Raw genomic sequence first — 22,519 nt, forward strand, 5'->3', positions numbered from 1 at the left:
AACTCCCCTGCAGTGAACAAGGACTCCTACAGCTACATCAAGTTGCTCAGAGCCCCATCCAGCCTGACCTTGAGTATCTCCTGGGATGAGCATCCACCACTTCTCTGGGCAACCTGTTCCAGTGCCTCAACACACTTATTCTACAAAACTTTTTCCCTTATATCCAATCTAAACCTCTCCTCTTTTGGTTTGAAGCCATTTCTCCTTGTCCCATCACAACAGACCTTGCAAAAGAGTCTGTCCTCTTATTTCTCATAGCACCTCTTTAGATATTGAGAGGCCTCTCAGGTCTCTTCATCAACAGGCTCTGCTTTATCAGCTGGCCTGTAGTAAACACCAACCAAAAAGGCTCCCTTTGTTGCCTCAGTCTCTAACTCTCAACCATAGGTTTTTAACTCACTTATGGCCATTCTTCAGGGATAGCTCTTCACACTCTATTCCTTCCCTGACGTAGAGATTATATGGGCCTGAGAACACTCACTATTTGTTTTGTTTTGTTTTAAGATTCATCAAACATCTGAAACACCTGGTCTGTGCTTTGCTTATTCTAAAGTAATAGTTTTCAGGAAATACCTTCCCAAATGCTTATTTCCAAGAGTACAGAGAGACAGGTGTAAAAAAGATGAGTTTAATATTCAAAATTAAGAAATACTACGTACAATCTCTGTAATTAATGCTGTTTTTTTCAATTTAAAACATTCATATCAAAAGAATTGTTGTCAATATAATCAACAATCGCACCACAGGTGTAAACTAATTTCCCCAAATGTTGTGTAAAACCAAAAGTTTATTTGTGAATGAAGAGGAAACAATATTTGATGGCTTGCTAGTTATATACAGAAGTAACAACTTTCAAAGCATGCTAGCTAAACGGCCAGCTTGGGTAGGACAATGGGGGATGGTTTTAAACTGAGACAGGAGAGGTTTAGGCTAGGTATTAGGAGGAAGTTTTTCACACACAGGGTAGTGACGCACTGGAACAGGTTGCCCAAGGAGGCTGTGGATGCCCCATCCCTGGAGGCATTCAAGGCCAGGCTGGATGTGGCCCTGGGCAGCCTGGTCTGCTGGTTGGTGACCCTGCACATAGCAGGGGGGTTGATGATCACTGTGATCCTTTTCAACCCAGGCCATTCTATGATTCTGTGATTATCTGGCTACTCTGAGTACAACGATTTTGTAATCTACATAATTTTAATCTTCACCAGTTCCTCTTAATGAAGTACTTCATAGTACTTTTTTTTCCTTAAAGTACTTAAATATTTATTTTCTACCAGGAATGTGCTCTGTTCAGCTTTCATTTGATTTTTTTTTTTTCTTTATTCCTATAATGATAGAAAACACAAATACTCAGCAAATTAATAGATAGAAGGGCACACGTGCTCTGCACTTAAAGGCTACTTAGATACTTTCAGATGTTTTAAAAACTGGTTTACTCTAGATACCTTACTGTTTAACAGATTTTTTAAAAATCTGATAGTTTAGCAAATCTAATCTGATAGTTTAGCATCTCATTTAATGGAATATTTAAAGATGATATTGCTTAATTGTTTTTACAATTCTCCTTGCTTTAGGAAGGATTTGGACTTCAAGATCCCCAGATGTTCCTTCCAACCCCTAGCATTCTGTGATTCTCGTAGTTTTTATGAAGTACAAAGTATCATGGGAAGTTGTATGGCAGGCATGTGCATTAAGATAATTTCATTTCCTCGAAGTCATAGTTGGGAAAAGAGAATACTTTTAAGCATCTATGGAAAAAATACCCAAGTCTGATGTATTTACAGTGGAAGCACAAAATATTTCCTACGGAGGACAGAAAAATTGCTTCCCACAGATGTTTCTATGGTGTGCTAAAGCTGTAGTGACACAGGGCAAGAGGTGGTGATATTTGCTTGCAGACAGAATCAATAGCTTGTGGTTGGCGCTTCCTGAAATAGATCTCCCTTGCTAGTGCTATGTGACATGCAGCATAGCTTTCGTGAATTACGAAATCCTTTGCTACTCACATGAATCACTATTAAAATATTAGAGCTATGTGCATCTTTGTGTCTGAATCCTATGAATTTTATTAAGAAATCTGAGCAGTGGACGTGTGACCGTGCAGGGGGGAGGGAATGGGAATGGGTATGAAAGAGGATAGCAGCGTGGTGAAGCTGATGGGAATGGTTTGTTTTTTAGCCCCTTTCTCCTTCCCCGACTTTGTTTTCTAAGACCTGTGCCAAATACCTTAAATGAGATGGCAAGGTGCCTTCCCGAGAGCCTGCAGACAGCAGCAGGGCACACCTTGACTGAAACTGTAGGAGAAAGCCTGCAAAACCTTAATTTTATGTGAGACAAGCCATGGCTTGCGAGGGTGGGATGCTCGGAGATGTCTCTGCGCTCTGTTAGCGATACGTATCCCGAGGAGGAGGAGGATCACCTCGATATGGCTGCGGGGCGCGCACCTGAGACAGCCCCACCAGCCCAGAGACCCTTTCGCTCGCCCTGGCAGCCGCTGCCATGCCGAGCCCTCGCCTCCTACCGAGGAGCTCCGCGCTCCCCTCCGCCGCCTCGCCTCAGCGGGGGTGTGTTCGCGCCTCTCCCCGCCCCGCACACCGCGGCCGGGCAGCCCCCGGCCTCCGCCCGCCTCAGCTATACGGCCGCCCCGAGGGAGGCGAGGGCAGAGCCCGGCTCAGGATGGCTGCGACGCGGGGCCGCTTTGCCCACGGTACCTCATCGCAGGGCTGCCGGCTCCTGTGGGCTCTGCTCCCGCCGCTCTTCTCCCTGTGCCCCGCGCACACGGAGCCCCCCGACTCCCTCGGACTCAGCCTCCACCCGCCCTACTTCAACCTGGCCGAGACGGCCGGCATCTCGGCGACCGCCACCTGCGGAGAGGAGGCTGGCGGCGGGCGGCCGGAGCTGTACTGCAAGCTGGTGGGGGGGCCAGCCGCAGCCCCGCTGGGGAGAGCCATACAGGTAACGGGTGGGAACGGGCAGGGGAATGGTGACGGCAACGGCAGGCCGGCTCCCACTTCTGGGGTGAGGGCAGGTTGCACCTGCAGAGGGACAGAACTCCGCCAGAGGCGTTAATGGAGATACATTTTTACTGTGGTAACGCTCCTTGCGTGAGCGTGCCTGTGGGAGGGCGGGCAGAGAGCAGCAGGTCAGCTTTGTGATGGACTGGGGTGATGTTTTATATCAGCTCTGTCAGAACTCTGCTTGCCTCAGCCTTCCCAGAGCTCTTCCATTTGTACCTTGAGACTGCAGAATGCCTCTCACAAAAAGCTTGGAGTGCTTTGAGGTGCTCTCAGGCTGAGAAACGTAGTTTACCTATTAGCAAAGCTGGGCTGCAGGTAGTAAATACTTCAGCTGAGGTGCAGTGATAGGGAAACTGCATGGTCTGCTGTTTGTGACGTGATTATTTTTGTATTTATTCCCTTATGTACTTGCATCCCATTGGAAATGAGGGTTTGCTTTCTGTAGAAAGAGAGTGAAAGGATGGGGGTTCCTCTTTTTAAATTTTGATGTTGCGGGCCTGGGTTAGAGGGCAGTTATGGGTCAGGGTTGATTCCATTCCCTGGAGGACTGCTGGTGTGAGCCTGCTGTGCCTCCTGCCTTCGTGTAAATGTGGATGCAGCTGCATTGCTCTCTAGTTCTAAGAAAACCCCACTGAGGTACAGCACGTGAATACATCTGTAGTTGTTGTGGTCTGAGAAAACTTGGAAAATTCCTTCCCCAGGCCAGGGAAATCCAGCCATGGAAAATGTGATAACAGCACAATGTGCATATTATCAAGCCCCTCCACTTCGTGAGTTCAAAGTCACTGCAAATACAAGAGTCTTGGTTTTGTTTTTTTATTGGTGGAAAATTGGACGGAAGCACATTAAAGTGTTGCAGAAGCTGAGCCTATGTTGATGGATTTAGATCAGCATAAGCATTTGTGTGTTGTTTCTTAACAGTCTGAGGGAGGATCAGGCAGCTTTTACATATGGTGGCAGAGATGGAGCTGCTGTGACAGTCTCAGACTGAAGTTGTGCTGTGCACCTGAGTCACTCACCTCTGGAGTCTGTCCAAAGATGGATAGCACTGCTGTGCCTATGAGCAGGGAAGTCAGAAAGAAGGTGAGAAGAGGGAATAGACAGCTCCATTATGGTACCAACACAAGCAATTAAAATAAGGCAGAAAGAGCAGCTCAGCCTCATTTCTGCTGCTTCTCACAGAATTATAGAATGCCTTAGGTTGGAATTGCCTTAAAGCCCACCCAGTTCCAACCTCTGCCATGGGCAGGGCTGCCACCCAGCAGCTCAGCTGCCCAGGGCCCCATCCAACCTGGCCTTGAGCACCTCCAGGGATAATGGGGCACCATAGCTTGTCTGATAAACCTGTTCCAGTGTCTCACCATCCTCTCAAAGAAAATGTTCTGCCTAACATCTAACTGAAGTCTCCCCTCTTTGAGTTTAAAGACACTCCCCTTGTCCTGTCACTGTTAGACCACATAAAAAGTCAATCCCTCATCTGTTTATAAGTTCCTTTCAAGTTTCTTGCATTGGCCTCTTCTTTTCATCTTGTCTTTTGGTTCTTTATATAATTTATTGTATTCCTTAGTGGAGCTCATCATCCCCAGCAAATCCTGAAAGAGCATTAAGAGGCTGTTGGAAGCCCTTCAGGTGTGCCATTCCTTCAGGTGCAACTTAGTTCAGCCACCAGGTGTAGTCTGAGGCTTGTGAGGCAGTGCTGGATGTACGCTGAGGAAAGTGTTTCTGTTACTTAGCGTGTTGGCAAGAGGGACAATAGCTTAATAAGAGCAGTGCTGAGTGAACAAATGTGCTGCAGTGCAAAATATTTCAACGGCTCTGGCAGATAAATGGCATGCCCGGCTTTGCCTGCAGGTCTGTCCACAGCAGTGTGCGGGTGTGAGTTAAAGTTAGTTGCATGCCTGTCCTGCCTTGCCAGTGGGTATGGCTCCTCTAGGTATTTGTGAACAAATCCTTCATCGTTGTAGCTTTTTAACTATATACAGATGTGAATTTTTCATCATTTTCAGTATTTCAGCAAACTGCTTTATGCAGTTTCATTTCTCTCCTCCATGCGAGAGAACTGAGGGGAAGAGGGTAACAAGGTCACCAGCGGATGCACACCTGCCTGGCTGCTGAACTGCAGCCAAAATCAAGCAGTGGCTGGGTGCCCAGGGTCCTGGATGGAGATGTGTCCTGTGGCAGGCAGGCTGGGGGGAGCATGCCTGCAGGTATAGCCAGGGGAAAGCAGGGAAAGCTGCTCAGCTCAATCATTTATTCTTTCTTTCTTTCATTTCTTTTTTTTTTTAATGTCTTCTTGGCAGGTTTGCTGGAATGTACTTTAAATAACTGAAACTCCAGTTGTTGAAGTGAAATGCTTTGAATTATGTGTTCAAAAAGAAAAAAAAAAGTATCTTGAGTTCAGATCAAGTGTTCTGGTATACTGAAATACAGAGTAGATGTATGTAAATGTGACTCTGCCATTGAATACTCCTCACTGCTTTCTTTTCATTCAGCCTTTCTTGAGGCTGTGGCTGGATCAAGGCTGGAACTGCCATGGCAGCAACTGCTTCCTGTGTATTTCCAGCCAGAGCATTGTGAATGTGAAGTAAAGGTGATGTTTCATGTGTCCTATGAAACTGTTTAGGATAGGCTTGTGGTGGTGTACTACCTATATCAGAACTCTAAGCATGCATTCACCAGAAAATCTGAACAATAAAAATGCACTCATGTGGTGGCAACTGCTGTTTTTGGTCCCTGGATTCATTTCTCAGTGTATTGCTTTTGCGGATTGTGACACAATGTTCTCTGGCCTCACTGCAGAAGCTGGCAGTGTTACTTGTAGCTAGCACAGCCTATGTGGTGTCAACTATGTTAGAAACCCATAGTGTACTGGCATACTACAGTTGTTTGTACAAAAATCATCCAAATCTTCTCTAACGGTTAGAGGAGGAATGTGTTATAACTTGATTGCCGTGGTTAGCCAGCCTATGTGCATACAGATTTAGTACATTTTTAAATAACTTTTTCAAATTCATAGAATCAGGGGAAAGCTTGGGTTGGAAGGGACCTCAAACCCAGTCCCACCCCGTGCCATGGGCAGGGCTGAGACCCAGCAGCTCAGCTGCCCAGGGCCCCATCCAACCTGGCCTTGAGCGCCTGCAGGGATGGGGCACCACAGCTTACATGGGCAGCTGTGCCAGCCCCTCACCAACCTCAGAGTGAAGAATTTCTTCCTAAAATGTAAACTGAATCTCCCCTCTTCTAGTTTAAAACCATTCCTACTTGTCCTATCACTATTAAAATGAGTTAAAATTTGATTTCCCTCCTATTTATAAACTCCCTTCAAGCACTGTAAGGAATTCTTGAGATTAATGATTCAGATCAACTGATCAGCTAATGGTGGTTGTGTCTTTTGGCACCAGTGTCGTATTCTGAGCTTGCCAGAAGAGCAGGATTAGGACAGAACTACTGCTCTCATTCCTGTGTTAGAAGTGGACAAGTATGACCTCTCTAGTTAATTTGCACTGATTAGTGCGACAGCAGTGGCAAACAAAACAATGACAGTTGTATGGAAGTGTGTTAATGCTTCCAAGGCAGGTGCATATTTAAGGCTAGGCAACAAGGGCTGTGGAAACCCTTTTAACAACCACATCTTGTTAAAAATTTGTTCAGTTAGAAAAGGAGAAGGTTCAAATGTGACATACTACCTTCTTTAAAACACAAATCCAACGCAGTGTCAGCACGTCACAGACTGAACTGTTCAAGCGACTGTCTGGCTGAAGTAAACGAAGGGGATTGTAGCATTTAATGAAAATGTCATTTTTCTGTTGAGGTTCTACAAAGAAAGATCTGTGCCTGGCACAGTTTCTCTCACGTCAATTATCTACACTCAGTGACTGGAATAAGATGTGAATTGGACAGTGAAAAGATTCCTTAATAGCTAATTTTGATTCTTCAGCACTAATCTTAGTAGACTGTACAATGCAGTTTCTTGAAGATAAAAATACTGCTATGAGACAAGCCAATATGCCAAATTAAAATTAAGTTTCCTGAAGTTTATTCATCATTATTGTATGGAACAGCATAAAGAGCTTTAGAAACTACCAAGGAGAGATTATCAGGGCATATCCGGAGTGTGGCTTCAATAGTGGATTAAAAATTGTGTGGTAACTTTGGCAGATGAAGATACAATGGGATTCTTTCATCGTCCTTAAAGGGAACACTCTGTGTAATCCATAGCGCTTTCCATAGATGTGTGTTTCTTCAAGTTTCTGATTCAGAATGTGTTATATATGTAACACGGATATATATTTTTTCATGCTATAAAATTGTAACTATAAATTTACACATTCAGAAGTTGTAGATAATTTTTTATGGGTTTGTTACTATTGGTCCATGTATATACATTGATGTTTCACAGTCTTTTAGGAGGATTGAGGGTAAATCTTATGTTGGTGCTATCCCAGCTATAAGTGTCTTTGTTTCATTACATTCCTGTGGAAGTGCCTGCAGATGTAATACAGATAATTTCAGCAACAAAGTATCAGTATTAATAAAATAAAAGACGTATTGCTTTTTCATTAAAGAGATTTCTGAAATTTCATTCTGTATTTCAAGGTATAAATATGAGTTTTAATTGCAAGAGAAATCATTGCACAAGCACACTATATACATAGAGAAGCAAGATTTAACTCAGTTTTTAGGTTGGGCTCTAATTCTGTGAACAAGAGCACGCATCTGCAGCATGTACAATCTTGACTGAGACAACCTCTTTAATTTTCTGTGTTTCAGGGACAGTTTTGTGACTACTGCAATGCTGGTGATCCCAGTAAAGCTCACCCAATCACTAATGCCATTGATGGAACGGAGAGCTGGTGGCAAAGTCCTCCTCTTTCTAAGGGCTTAAAGTACAATGAAGTCAATGTCACTTTAGATCTGGGGCAGGTGAGTGCGTGAGCTGTTGTTTAAGGTATGATCATTTCATTTCTTGCATCTACATAAAAGCTGCGCAGTTGGGAGGGATATTTGAACAAGTGATTTTAACTTCCAATACCATGTTTTTTTTATCTATTTCATGTTCTTTTTTTTTTTTTTTTTTTTTTTTTTTTTTTTTTTTAACAAATTCAACTTTATTAGAGTGATTATAATGATGTAGATTCTTGCCACAGGTATCGCCCTGATTGAGTGACGTTATGCTGTCATGAAGAGACATTGAAACTTGTTTTTCTGAGGGGATTGGCCAGGTGAAACTGGGGCTCTGCTTACATTGCAAATTCTCCTTTTTCATGAGTCCATAAGGGAAGAGATTTCATGATCCTTTGTATACACACAATTTGAGAATAATGTCCAGAGTCTGCTTTTGCCTCAGGGATCCTTCTGGTTCCTCTGTCATCCAGTAAGATCTTCAAGATAGACAGAAAAATATTGATAACATGGCCTAAAAAGGTGGAGACAGCAAAAACAGTGTAATAGGAAGTAGTATGATGATAGTAACATGAACACCTGTATTTGTTCAGCAGGTGATAGGCAAATAGCTCACAGTAAAAGCTGTAAACGTAGCTTTCAAGCCACAGGGCTGGATTCTCAGCTGCCTTAATTGGGCACTGATCCAAAGAAATTAGTTATTGTCTGCAATTTTACACCAGCTGAAAATATGTTGCTATAAATATATATTGGGGGCTACAATATATATGTGTCTAAATATAATTGTTTTTTGGTCAGTAGTAACTATTTACTGATACTGATGATAGATAGGACTGTTATTATTATTATTGTTTTTAAATTGGCTTTCAATTTAGTTAATAGCAAGAGGAGAATAACAAAGGAAAAAAAAATCTCTATGAGGCGTTGCTGCTACTTTGTTGGGGATTCAGCTGCAAACCTTTTTGCCTCTTCTAGAACTGGGAGAGAGTCATGTATAAGCTGATAAAGTTTTATGCCAGAGTATCCTCACTAGCCTAGCACACCTTGGTCTGATCTCTCTGAGTCATGTTGCTCTTTCTGATAAAATGCACTATTGTGGAGTATAGCATTCCCTGATACTTTGTGCTCCAGGAAGCGAGCTGCTTGCACCCATCGTGGTCTTTGCAAAACATAGAATAAGGTTGCAGCCTAGAGTCTGTAAATTGCTTTGCTGTGTAGCCCTTCATATTTGCAACCAAAACTTGAATGGCATCATCAGAACATCATGTAGTGCCCACAAAACTATTCAAAACTGATCCAAACCACTGTTTCCTCTGAGTCTTTGCTAGCTTCTTTAGAGGAGCTGCTGATAGTCACTTAATCTTTTATGGGTTGAGTAAAATTCTGAGAAATCGCTTTCTTTCAGGGTAGGGATGTTGACTGAATGTCCTTTTCCTGTGGGACTCCTTAGAGACCAACTGTGTGCTGAAATTCTAGTTAAAGGATTTCTCAGTAGGAAAGACTGTATTTCTCTTTACACTGGTACCTCTTGGAATGGTGACTCCAAAATCCCTTGTGAGGAAACGAGGGAAACAGAAGACTAAGGTCAAAATGATTTCAGGTCTCGTGATCAGGAAGGGATAATTTTATTTGGTGAATGGATGAGGATTTAGTAGGGCTCATATGGTTTGTTTGTTTTTCACTTCACAGACATTTTCATATCTGTGTTCAGTCAGTTAAACCCTAATCTCAGAATTGGTTTGAACTTGAGATTTACTTTTGACGTTTTGCTCAGTATTCTCCCATTCCAAGTTCAAGCTGTAGTGCACATAAGTCATAATAAAGAGGAAAAGTAAATACTGTGACAGAGTAAGTCTACTCAAGCAAACAGGTAAATACTGAGACCTCAGCCCTCCTTACCTTATTTCAGGCTCTTAAAAATTAAGATCTTACTCTGTTAATCTTGCAGACTTTCTATGCAGTTGACAGTAACAGGCAGACAGATACTTTTAGAGTACTGTTTTGCTTTTTATTTAAGGTAAAATTAATGTGCTTGAAATCAAATGTGTGCCTAAATGCCTTGCAGAACTACATGCTGTGATACTAGAAAGGTATCACAAATGTGGTTTTACTCACTGATAGCTTGTTCTTTCTTTTAATGTCACCTTTTTCTGAAGACAAAACAGAGAAGTACTTTTGCATGTTTATGCATGTCCAAAATACAGCAAAGAGTAAGGTACACATGCATGCAGATAAGCAATGACTGAGTTGTAAGTTTGTTATCAAATAATCACAATTAGAGGAAGTGGAGCTTAGTGCACCATCACAAGACTTTTAATTTGCTGTGTTCCTGCCATTATGTCTTTAAGACTCAGAGTAGAGTCCCAGTGGAGTCTTTTGCTAGTATTCTGAAGAGAATATTTAATTGAATAGTTGAAAGCTTGAGAGTTTATTAAAATGGTGTTAGAGCACCCACCTGCTGCTGTTCCTGTTTTAGAAGGACTGGGGGAGATTTTGACAATCAAAGTTCCTTCAGGATCTTAAATCTTTAAATTAGAAGATTGCTCACTTTGTTGTTCCTGGTAATATGAGGAAAAAGCAAAAAACTTGAAGCCCTGCTTTACTTCCCTTTCTGACTTTCTGCACTACAGTTACAGTTCTAATCAATCACAGACCTGAATAATAATTATAATGTTGATCCCTGAGGCAGTGTCTCAGTTTACATACTTACTTATGCTTTGGCTGTTCCTCACTTGTTTAAAATATTTGGATCAAATGAAGATTCACATATTCCTTTAATTGATCAAAATCTTCCCAACATAGTTGTCAACTCATTTTTAACTATTCGGTAACGTCTGAGTGAACTTAGCTGCAGTTTCTGTGATGCTTTGGATTGCCTGACTATAGCAGGTGTGCTCTTGTTTTTGGCTTTCTTAATGCCTAGCAAATATTACACCAATATTCCCCCAGGTGTTTTTTTCCTGAGCTCTTCTGAAGTAGAAGGTGAAGTTTCTGGATTGTGTTATAGTGTGTGGTGCAGAATAAATCCAACTAAGGTCTAACTGTTAATCTTTATAAAGTGTTGTCCATGATTTTTTTATCACAGCTTTTAGTTATCTGTACTTTTTTTACTGTGCTTTTTGTGGCAATAGTATGGTGCTGAGAGACTTAAGACTTAGTGAGATCTTCTTCAGTAATATGTTAAATGCTATTTTTTTGTAGTGATGTTATTAATTAGGCAGTATTGTAAATTGAAGGCACGAAATGGAATGTAGTGTACAAAATAGTACTTTCTGTAGGCAGGGAAGGAAACTGAAATAGATTTCAGATTTATGGTGTGGCCTGTGGAATACGTCATGTTTTTGTCACTCCCAATTGAAGCACGTAAAGAATTTGTAAAAACCTCTCATGGTTGTGTATATTCTGAGTTGCTTTTTCATGGTAGATATTTCTTATGGATTTAGTTTTTGTTTTATAGTAATCATCTGGGTGTAGCTTGACAAAAAATATTTTTTGTTGGGAATATCAATCAGTGACTGTGTTTATTAAAATAATTATTCTTAACTTATTAATGCTCTGACACTATTTCTTAAGATGGATCTGAAGTTACAGTTGTTAATTTAACAACCATTCTGTAAAATATAGTGTCTTCTCTCTTCTCAGGAGAAGCTATCAGGGTAAGCTGTACTAACCTGCCTCCAAAAGTAGTAATTGCATTCACTGTACTTGACTGCTGACAACAGTTTATAAAAGATGATCCTGAAATTAGATCCAGATAACAAATGCTCCATTTATTCCTCTGCCCCAATACAACCATCCTAAGCAGAGTTGACAGATGTAGTCACCCTAAAAAACCCCTTCTTGCTCATATTTTATGCTCTGAGAAAGGCTATTTGCTGTTCTGTTAAAAGTTTAATTTAAAAAGACAGGTTGAATGGTTTGGTTTATTATTATTTTTATGTTTGCAATAAGACATATATTGGTGTTGAGAGAATTTAATTTTTAAAATGTACAGACACATACTTGAAGGATTGCTCTCCCTAAATTTCCTGATACTACCTTCTTCTGGTTTTCAGCATCCAGTTAGGAAGACTTTTGTTCCCATTTACTGATTTCACTTCCCTCAATGTCTGTACTTCAGCTTCTGCCATCTCCCCCTCTGTGGTCCATCTCTGTGTTACTTTGATCTGTGATGTGTTGTCTTCACTTTCAACTCAACATAATAAAAGCAGAATCTCTATTGATAGCCTTCAACCCTCCATGCTTCCCCATGTTTTCTTCCAGTGCTGACAGTACTTCTGTGTTCTTTGAACTTTGGATTGTAGCCTTCATAAGGGGATGTTTATCTCCTGAACAACTGAGGTCTGAACTATATAAATGCTCTCCCAAATGAATAGCTTCAGTGTTCTGTGAAGAAATAGGCCATATGTAAGAAATAATTATGAGCATTGAGTTGGTCTTTGTCCAATTCCCAATGGAAAAATGGCTGCATGAGAAGTTACAGGATTATAACTGAGAATAGTTGATGTATTTGCCTGCAGCCTTGGCAAAAAGACCAAGGACAGATTGAACCTGGACAATGGACTACCCTTTCATTTCCAAAAGCGTTCCTTCCAGAATACTGCCTGTGAAATGTGGAGTGATTCTCCCTTTTGATCCTGCACACTGACTGCGATATAGAGAAAAGAGTTAGCATCTCCACTGAGGCATGTTCACAGGCACGATCTTAGATAACTAAATCTAGGAGCATAGCTTCTTAGCACTGGTGACTGGTTGAATGAAGAAGTGGTATGATGTCATGGAGTTGACCAGATCAATCTGTGTCTGTGACAGGGGCGACAGGCCTCTGCCCTCCCCCCCACACCCCAGTCCCACAAAAATGGGAAAGAAGGAAGGGAGGAAAAGAACAGTGGCAACAATCTATGGAGGAAAAACTTATTTTACTATAGTACTGGAATATAAGATAACACAATATATACAATTTAATTGAAATTGGGATTAATAAATCAGACAAGATGAGAGAGAGAGAGTTCCTGGGACCGATTCAAACCTGAAAAGCTTGGAACAGCTGGGAAAGCACCCTCCTGCACCCACTGCAAGGCAGCAAGAGAGCACCTCCCCCATCTGGAAGGGCCAGATCCCGTGACTGCTGTAATGTACAGGGATAGGTACCTGGGATTGGGGCAGTGACACTATAATGCCCCATACACTACATGATGTTTTGATGTGGAATACTGAAACCCAAAAACAAAAAAACAAAAACATAGAACCATGACATATGAATACAGCATGCACAGTTCTAAGTGAATGATGTTGGAAGTCCTCTGCTTATTTCTGGCTTCTGTACCCAACAGGGTGAGTCTAAGGTGTAGGGAATGGCTTCTGTGTGCTGTGCAGCGTGAGCTTCTCCAGTCACTGTCGTCATTTCTGCAACATCAACACTGCTGCATGTATGTGTGTGTCATTAAACTGTATGAAACACATTCAATTGATCTGATGCCTCTCAGACACTATCCATGTCAGCTTTTCTCCGAACCTCTACAGTAGCTTCTTTTCCAGATGCCTGCCAAAAATGCTGTCTCAGCTCTCTCTACTTGACATTTTTGAATTTCATCTGTAAAATCCATGGTTAGAGATGGCTACATATTGATTGTTGGGAGTGACGAGTAAGTCTCTGCATTTATAAGAGTGCTTCAGGTCCTACTGAGAGGTTACAAACAGAGGGGGTGCTGAACTCTTTGCAACAGCAAAGTTTCAGTTGGATCAGTAACACATAGGATTCTACTTCATTTAAATATATTATTTTTATTATTTTTATCAATTGGTCTTAGAGAAAAATCAGCGCTTGAGACCTTAATGCTTCATTATAGCAAGAAACTTTTGGGCATGTACATGCCAACCCTGTGAAATAGGTGGTACTGAGGAATGTTTTGGAGGAGTTGCATAAATGATAACTGCTGTTATTGTGAGGTAAAAGCAATTCGTGCTTCCTTAAAATCCCACTCCTGCATTGGCCCACATCTGAGAGGTTTTTTTTAATCTACTGAATGATCATCAAATTTTTACCACTTTCTCACCTGCTTTTCCAGTTTACACAGCAAGTACAGTAAGGACATACCTTTGCTGTTAAAGGACATAGTTTGCAGTCATCTATCAGTGTAGGAGCCTCACTGTCTTCTGGGTAATGTGCAATGCCAGCCACAATAGCATCATATCAGAAGCAACAAGAACAATCTATTACACTGAGGTAATTTTGGTGGTGTAGATATACCTGCTAATACTGTCTTGAGGAAATATTCTCCTTGTGGAAATAGCTGTTCACCATTCTTTTAACATTTGGATTATATGAAGAGGAACTGTTGTGGTATCTCTTTAAAACACATCCTGAAACCTTCAAGTTGCCTCAGATAGATGGTGTATCTGACCTCAGTTTTCTTATTACCACACCAGAAATTGTTATTCTCCATGAACCAAAAATGGAGAATCATCCTTTCCTACATGTGCAGCACACAGCAGAATTGCATAGAACAGAGTGTGTCTTTGTTTTGTACTAGTTTATATACTGCACTTAATGAACAATTCATTTCATTCTGTTTTGAGTTTATGGTGGAGGTGGAGGGTGGAGAAAAATAATCTATAATTTTGTATAGACACATCTAACTTTCTTTTTGACATGTATTTGCAAATACATGTCAAGAATCAAACAAGTCTTGGGAATTCCTCATTTAGAAAATTGTTTAAAATTTTGAGAAAATAGAGACAAAATTTTAAACAATTTTATTATACTTTTTTAGAATTCCCACGAGGATACGTTATAGGGGATTCTGTATTTTGTTAGCATAAATAATATGCATGTCATTAGAGATCTCTAACACTGTATCATTACAATCGTGGTGGTGTGACTCTCAATCTAAGTGAGCTCTTTTAAGAGTCTGACAGTAACCTACAAGACTTTCTGTGGAAATATTTCTCTCTTTGTGGTAGCTCTTAGTGATGAATTTGTATCAACACTTTGAGCAGCATCAGAGGAAAAGAATACAATGTGTGACAGGCTGAGGCAGGTGCTGCCAGCTTTTTTGGAGAGTAGGTAAAAGGTCATTGTTGTAGTGATTTAATAAGTGGCTACAAATAGCAGTGCACTGGAGGACGCAGCCTGCCTTCTTGTATGCTTCTTTTGTGTCCCCATGAGCTTTCTAAATTGCTTGTCTTGATGAAGTCCGATCTGATTTGATTGATGCAGAATGTCCTCCATCCTCAATAGAGCATGTGAGGATGGAATTCCTAAAGACATTAAAGCATAGGGGAAGTGAGAATACTAACAGGTAAGCAGTTGCCTGCCCAGTGCAGACTTAGCTTTGAGAGATTCTGTTGTCCAAAACTGAGAACATAAACCTGTTTTCTTTTAGGAATTACATAACTGTGGCCCTTCTCTGTGAGGATACCCGGTTTCAGTCTGAATGGCCATACTGAATTGCATGTAAGGGCTGTATGGCCAAAATCCCTACTCTTACACTTGGCTGTCAAGTGGCGGAAGCTACTTTGGCTGAGTATCAGAAACTCAATAGCAACACATTTCGGCACAATCTTCAAAGTATTCAGCTGTTTCTGACGTCTGGTTTGGGAACTTTCAGTCGATAATTTATAATTTAAGGACATTACTTCACCTGTGTAGTCACCATGTCTAGCCCTTGGAAAAAGAATGATGTTGTCAACAGAATGACTGCCATTTAATTTGCTTGATACCATTACTTAGTAAACTATGTACAGTACTGGATAGGGACAAAAATTTCTGCTCCCTTTTTTTTTTTATAGGCCATTTGCATCTGCTTTTGGTGGCTCTGACTGCTGTGAGAGCTGCTGAATTGGTCCTAGCTGACAGCTGAATGGGCCAGGCATGGCAACAGATAGCAGTCCCAGTTTGTGATTGGGAGCTTGAACATATTTGTAGTTTGAAATCTAATGATCTAAATTTGTAATAATGAACTAAATTTGACTTAGAGTAGGATTTCATGTCAAATCCATATTTGCTTTAGTGTTTGGGAGCTTTCTGCCTTGCGGTCTACGTCCATATTCTGAGTGGTTTCAGAATATGGAAGAACTGCCAGTCATAAAAATCTCTCCCATTATATTTGACACACATGAAACTCTGCAGAGACTTGCTTTTGCTACTCACAAAGTGGCAAAATTATCTAGAAATATCTTTGTAGTGAGGGAACAGATAACTTGAATTATTATCAAATACAACCAGAGGAATACCAGTGTAAAGAGTGTGTGTATTTTGATTAATGTGATTTTCCTTAACTACAAGCACAGTTATGTGTCTGGAATACAACAAGCAGAGAGAATGTGCCAGGATTCTGTAAAAGTATTTTATCTAAGTGAATTGAAATGCTAATTTTTCAAGGCTAAGTACTGTACCCTTAACACACCCCAGCCATCAGTCAGATGTGGAACAGAACCACTCTGAAATGTAACGGATGGCTTATAGTGCAGTTCTACTCCAGCTTTTTAAGTGTATTGGAGAACAATGCCAGTTGAGAAGGGTTGATACAAATACTTAGAGAACATCAGCTTGGAATCTGGCCTATTATTTTAATGGGAATGAAACAGCAGAGGATAACTTTCTCACTGTACACAGCAGAAAAGGGATTTAGTAGCATTTGTTCTAGTATGTGGTACTTCTGAGGTATTCAAAAAGCTTCTAATAGTACTTCTGTATGCTCTGTTACCAGCTCTTCCATGTTGCCTACATTCTTATCAAGTTTGCAAATTCTCCTCGTCCAGATCTCTGGATCTTAGAAAGATCAGTGGACTTTGGAAGAACTTACACTCCCTGGCAGTATTTTGCTCGTAAGTATTAAGTCTTGCATTGCTGCTCTTTTGTAGGCAAGTTTCTTTAATCATTTGCCCAGTAGCAGGAAAATCAGGCCATGTATTTTGCTGAATGTTTTAGCAGTAATGGAGGCAGCGGGTGTCAAAAACGTTTAGTTATAGATGAGAGTTTACAGTTTATATTTAGGAATTTTCATTTTTATGCGCTAAGTGAAGAAATCAGTTGTTGTTTCTCTTTAATGAGGGGAAGAAATTCTCTGAGCTTTTAGGTAAAATTTCTTTGTTAATTCAAATTAGAACAATAGTGTATATTTTCATATATAAAAATAACTCTGATTTGATCAGACTCCAAAGCAGATTGTTTGGAACGCTTTGGAAAGGAAGCAAATGTTCCCGTGAGGAGGGATAGCGATGTCATTTGCACTACAGAGTATTCTCGCATTGTGCCTCTTGAAAATGGAGAGGTAAGTGCTTTTAGAAAAATGATGTGTAATGGTGGAAGTGAACAGTTTTAGAAGTTTGCAGTTAAAGTAAAATCCTAGAACATAAAGTAATTTATTGGTTATTACTGCTTGAAACTAAATTAATAAATCCATAACCATGACTTTTAGTAGGTGGTGAAATTTTTGGAGGATGAGCTGAGTTTTTCTAACTTACACCACTGGGCAGGGCCACATGTATGGATTCTGGGCAGGGCCACATATATGGATTCCTTGTTGTGGTTTAGGTTACCTCTCTTAAGGAATATGCATTTGAAGATACTGACTGCATTTTCTGCGTGGTTTCTGTGTCTGAATTAACTTACTGCATATGAGTTCCTCATGGGACCAAATGCTGTAGACCATTCAAGAATAAGTAACTATTTAAGAAAAAATATGTAAAATACTACATTTTTAAAAATAATATACTACATGTGCTTGCAAAAGTATGCTTTGAGTTTAGTTGCCGTTCCTTTATAAGCAAAAATGTGGCTTGTGTGACTTCATTTGAAGCTAAATTCCTGGCTGTACTGTTCACTCTTGCTGGTGTTCTTGTTTTGTGTCTTAAGCAGTGAGAATACACATCTAAACCACTCCAGAATTGTCCAGAGTTTTGTGCATATGAATCTGGAGTTGTAGTTTAAAGTAGATATTGCCTACTAATGTAACTGTAAAATTTTTACAAGAACAGTTTATGTAGAAGAACATTGCTGGTGTACGCTTCAGATTATTGCAGATGTTTGAAGCTAGAAATCTGTTGTTTTTAAACAAAGTCTCTTACTCAGAGGTCTACATGCACACTGGATTGCTTATTTAATATAGATTCATGGTTGCTAGGCTGCTGGCAGCAATTTCTTCAAAAATAAAGAAGTGCTGGAGCACCTGTTTGGAAAGTCAGACAAACCTGCTTTCATGTGAAAGGATTTTGTAAAGTAACACCATGTACTTTCCTTAGGAGACTGTTAATGTGCTCTTAGGCATTGGACCTGGTAACAATAATATTTTCCAGGAATGTTTGTGCCTTAACCCAAAAATAAATGTGCTTTGGAAAAGAGCCAAAATCTGGCGTTTTCACTCAGGCAAAACTTCCGCTGACACCATCAACTGTTAATGTAACTATTTGTAGCTGTTCCTGTTTTTTTTTTTTCCCTGTCAAATTGTGTTCTTTCCGTGTAATCACTATTGTGGGTACACCATTAAGGCAGTGTGATACGAGCAATGAGAATTCAGGAGAGTCCAAGACATGGTTTTTTTCCCCGGTGCATTTTATGTTTTGATTTCAGCGTGAAATGTGCTCAGAAACAATAGTAAACCTTTTGGTTCTGTTATTAATCAAAACTTGGCTCTGTGCCCAGTACTGATACTTACAGCTGATAAGTTTTAATAAAAATATACTTACTTTTCTTGTTAGATTGTAGTCTCTTTGGTAAATGGCCGCCCAGGAGCAAAAAACTTCACTTATTCCCCTAGTCTTCGAGAATTCACAAAAGCAACAAACATCCGCCTTCATTTTCTCAGAACTAACACGCTTCTTGGCCACTTGATATCAAAAGCTCAACGAGACCCTACTGTAACCCGCAGAGTAAGTACTGTTTTTTCACAGAGGTGTATTCGATTATTTCTTTTTTTAAAGTTTGCAACACTGAAAAAAATAAAAATGTGCAGTGACCCATCTGTAAATCCCTTTATTTTCTTCAGGTCCATTTGAGGTAAGAAGGCGGCTGAGATAGCACAGGGTTAGAGAGGGGAAGTAAAGTTTTTTAACAGACTATCTTCTTTCCTGGTTTCAAATATTAAAAGAAATTGGATGCATCACTGGAACTGTTAGGAGCCTGTCCAGAAATCTTCTGAGCTGTCTTTCACAGAGCTGAGGAGCTAGATTTCATCAGCTTTATTTTACATTGCTTTCCCTTATTTATTCAAAGAGATTTTTAGGAAATAGTACCTCAGTTTCTAAAGGAGCAGGAATCAAAAAGCGTACTCAAAAGTTGCCATTTGTACATTAATTATTTGAGATGCATAGGAGCTTTCAGTGAATCTGGGGCTATCCCCTGGGGCTAAACGGCCAGAGTCCTGTTCCCATGTAAGGAAATCCCTTAAAGGAATAATGCATAGAAATTCATATACTACAGAGGTTGTAAACTTCATATTATATTGTTATTTTTAAGCTTTTTATTTAAAATGAAGACTCAGTAATAATTGGAGGAAGCTCTGGGGTGAGGCACTGCATATGTGTGTGGGTTTCTGCATCAAAAGTAACTAAAAATGTTCCAGCTTCTTGATAGCATTCACATTAAGTACCTTTATTGCCTTAAGTAAATTTTAAGTTGTTGCTTACAGGCAAGTGTAAATGCAGTATTTACCTGGCAAGGAGCATAGTCTTAATGTAAGGTACTTTTGATGTTATGGCTATGGCATGTAAGACAAATGAAAAAAACATTGAGTGTTATATTGAATTGCTAGAAGAGAGCACAAATTCTCATTGTGGAGACCTTCAAAGTCTAGAAAAGAGTTAATATTACTAAGAAAAGTCTGAGTGTTCAACTTAGTAGAGAAACAGATGAAAACCAGATGAGTTCTCTTATCCTGTCCAAGTAACTGTCTGTCTTCCATTAATGGTTTAAATTCATGGCACATCAAATTTTATAGGGTATGTTTTATGTCTATACTGTGAACTATTAATTGTTTTGGCCTATTACTAATATGATTTATTACTAAGCAGTAACAGTACAACTACTGTTAGTAGTACAGTATAGCTCTGCTAAGCTGCACATAACTGTAGACCTGGTTGTGAAAAATCTTACTATAGAAAAAAAAACCCCAAACAGTTAAATATGATTACAAGAATCACAGTAGTTATTTCTAGCTGTGCTTGAAGGCACTGGAAGCACAGATTTTATTTACAGTCTGAAAATGGTAGGCATAGTAAGAAATTAACTTGTATATTTGAATAGAGATTGTTCAGAAAAATAGTGTAGATCTCATTTCCCATCTTCTGTTTTTCACCTGCCTAGAAAAAAGTAGCTTTACAGAAGCCAGACAAGGGAGTTGAAAAGGCTCTCAGCTCTCAGCCTTGGAAAAGCTTCTTTCTGTGCCAGACAACTTCACCTGCAGTGCAGCGTATAGCCTCCTACATGGGCTATATTGTGAATGGGAGAGCGCAGGAGATAAAATTGCAAAATGTTTCAACCCTTTTTATCCACCAGTGGCATTAAAACTGTCCCTTTAATTTTTTTTCTGGAGGTACACCGAGATCAAAAATTACAACCAGCTCTTTGTTCTGCTTGGTAAACAACTTCTCAGCTATAAAAAATATGTACGGTAGTTACTATTGATATGTGCTAATGAGATTTTTAGTGAGTTGAACTTATTACATTTTTATCTTCTGTTGCCTGGATGCCTGAAAGGCATTAGGATGAGTTACAGAGCGGTTCGATTTCAGGTCACAATTTCAAATCTAGCTTGAGTCACAGATTCTTTTGTCAAAGAATTGATCTTCTAGAACTGTTTCTAGTGCTTAGTGACAACATATGATTGAATGGGCAAAACAGTGCTGCGCACACAAGCATGTCCTATTTGCTGACCAGACCAAGGTCTCACAAACTGATGCTGATGATGTATTTTACTTCTCCATCCTCAAGCTGGCTTTTAGCAAGCTTTGAGCTCAGGTACTGATGGTTGCGTAGCTGCTGGAGAGTGAAAGGCTACAGCAGTATGCAATTGTTGTGAGCTGCACAAACCTGCAAATGGATTTTGTTGCTATATGGGCATTGACTTCGATTTGCTGGAACTCACACTGAGTCATAACATCAATACAGATTTGACTATTGACTGGTTGGCTTTGCCCCTTTGTAAAATCATGCCTTTAAAATTCTGATAGGCAAGGTTTAACAATGTAGAAATAATTGGTGTTGATATTCATACCATTATACAAGAATATAACTCTGCTTGTTCCATAGTATTACTACAGTATAAAGGACATCAGTATTGGTGGTCGATGTGTTTGCCATGGCCATGCTGAAGTATGTAATGCGAAAAGTGCTGAAAACCAATACCAGTAAGTAAAGCGTGATGTTAATTTCATGCCTGCAAATGTTTTCAAATGGCCTTTTTTTTTACTGCCAAATGTACATTTTCATTATATTTTAAAAACGAGAATCTGACAATAATTGATGTGAAAACATGTCAAGAACTATTTATTCTATATGAAATATCATAGAATCATTGAAGGGCCTGGGTTGAAAAGGATCGCAATTATTACATCTATTTTCAACCCCCCCTTTATGTGCAGGGTCGCCAACCACCCCACTAGACCAGGCTGCCCAGAGCCACATTCTGCCTGGCCCTGAATGCCTCCAGGGATGGGGCATCCACAGCCTCCTTGGGCAACCTGTTCCAGTGCATCACCACCCTCTGTGTGAAAAACTTCCTCCTAATATCTAATCTAAATTTCCCGTCTCAGTTTAAAGCCATTCCCCCTTGTCACTACCCACTATCACTTATCACTATCCATCCTCATAAACAGCCGTTCCCCCTCCTGTTTATACGCTCCCTTCAAATATTGGAAGGCCACAATGGGGTCTCCCCGAAGACTCCTCCAAGCTAAACAAGCCCAGTTCTCTCAAACTTTCTTTGTAGAAGTGCTCCAGCCCTCTGATCATCTTAGTGGCCCTCCTCTGGACCTGCTCCAAGAGCTCTGTCTTTCTTGTTCTGGGGGCCCCAGGCCTGGACACAGTACTACAGATAGGGCCTCACAAGAGCTAAGTAGAGAATAATAAGTATTAGATTTTCTTTTTATCTGAAATAAGATTTAATAATTCATTAGAAACTTTTAATTCTTTTTGGAAAACACAGCTTGATATCATCTCCCAACAGAAGAAATTAGAAGGCCAACTTATGAACAAAGTGAACACACTCAAGATATGGAACAGTATGGAGCTCAGACAAGATCCAATGCTTTTGACAATTACTTGGAAAAATAAAGACAAAAGCTGAATGAATTATACCCTTTTCTTAGAACCATAGAATCGTCTGTGTTGGAAGAGACCTATAAAGGTCATCCAGCCCACATCCCCTACAGTGAACAGGGATATCTACAGATAGATCAGATTGCTTAGAGCTTTTGCCTTATTGATGGTGAAATGGTGCTTCTTTTCAGTGATCTGACTATATGAATACTTGTAAAAGTAACACATTTCTTTCAATACTGTACTCTTAATTTATTAATGAAAACAGCCGTAAAGTTAATAAAAATGTCTGCATTTTTCTGCTTGAATCTTTTGTTGGAGCAGAACTTGGGACTGATGACTATTT

At 40.1% G+C, this 22,519-nt stretch overlaps 1 protein-coding gene across 2 annotated transcripts in view; it reads left to right on the plus strand.

The window, feature by feature from the left end:
- The first annotated feature begins 2,658 nt into the window (after nt 1–2,658).
- LAMA3 (laminin subunit alpha 3) overlaps nt 2,659–22,519 on the plus strand; it is a 112,595-nt gene continuing 92,734 nt past the window's right edge. For both annotated transcript variants that reach the window (XM_052704604.1, XM_052704605.1), the window contains exons 1-6: nt 2,659–2,952; nt 7,785–7,937; nt 16,628–16,745; nt 17,073–17,191; nt 18,618–18,788; nt 21,166–21,263. In XM_052704604.1, coding sequence (XP_052560564.1) covers nt 2,674–2,952; nt 7,785–7,937; nt 16,628–16,745; nt 17,073–17,191; nt 18,618–18,788; nt 21,166–21,263 — 938 coding nt within the window. In that variant the 5' untranslated portion in view covers nt 2,659–2,673. The remainder of the gene's footprint in view (nt 2,953–7,784; nt 7,938–16,627; nt 16,746–17,072; nt 17,192–18,617; nt 18,789–21,165; nt 21,264–22,519) is intronic.

Source organism: Tympanuchus pallidicinctus, unplaced genomic scaffold, assembly GCF_026119805.1.
Source record: "Tympanuchus pallidicinctus isolate F22 unplaced genomic scaffold, pur_lepc_1.0 scaffold5, whole genome shotgun sequence".
NCBI classification, from domain to species: Eukaryota; Metazoa; Chordata; class Aves; order Galliformes; family Phasianidae; genus Tympanuchus; species Tympanuchus pallidicinctus.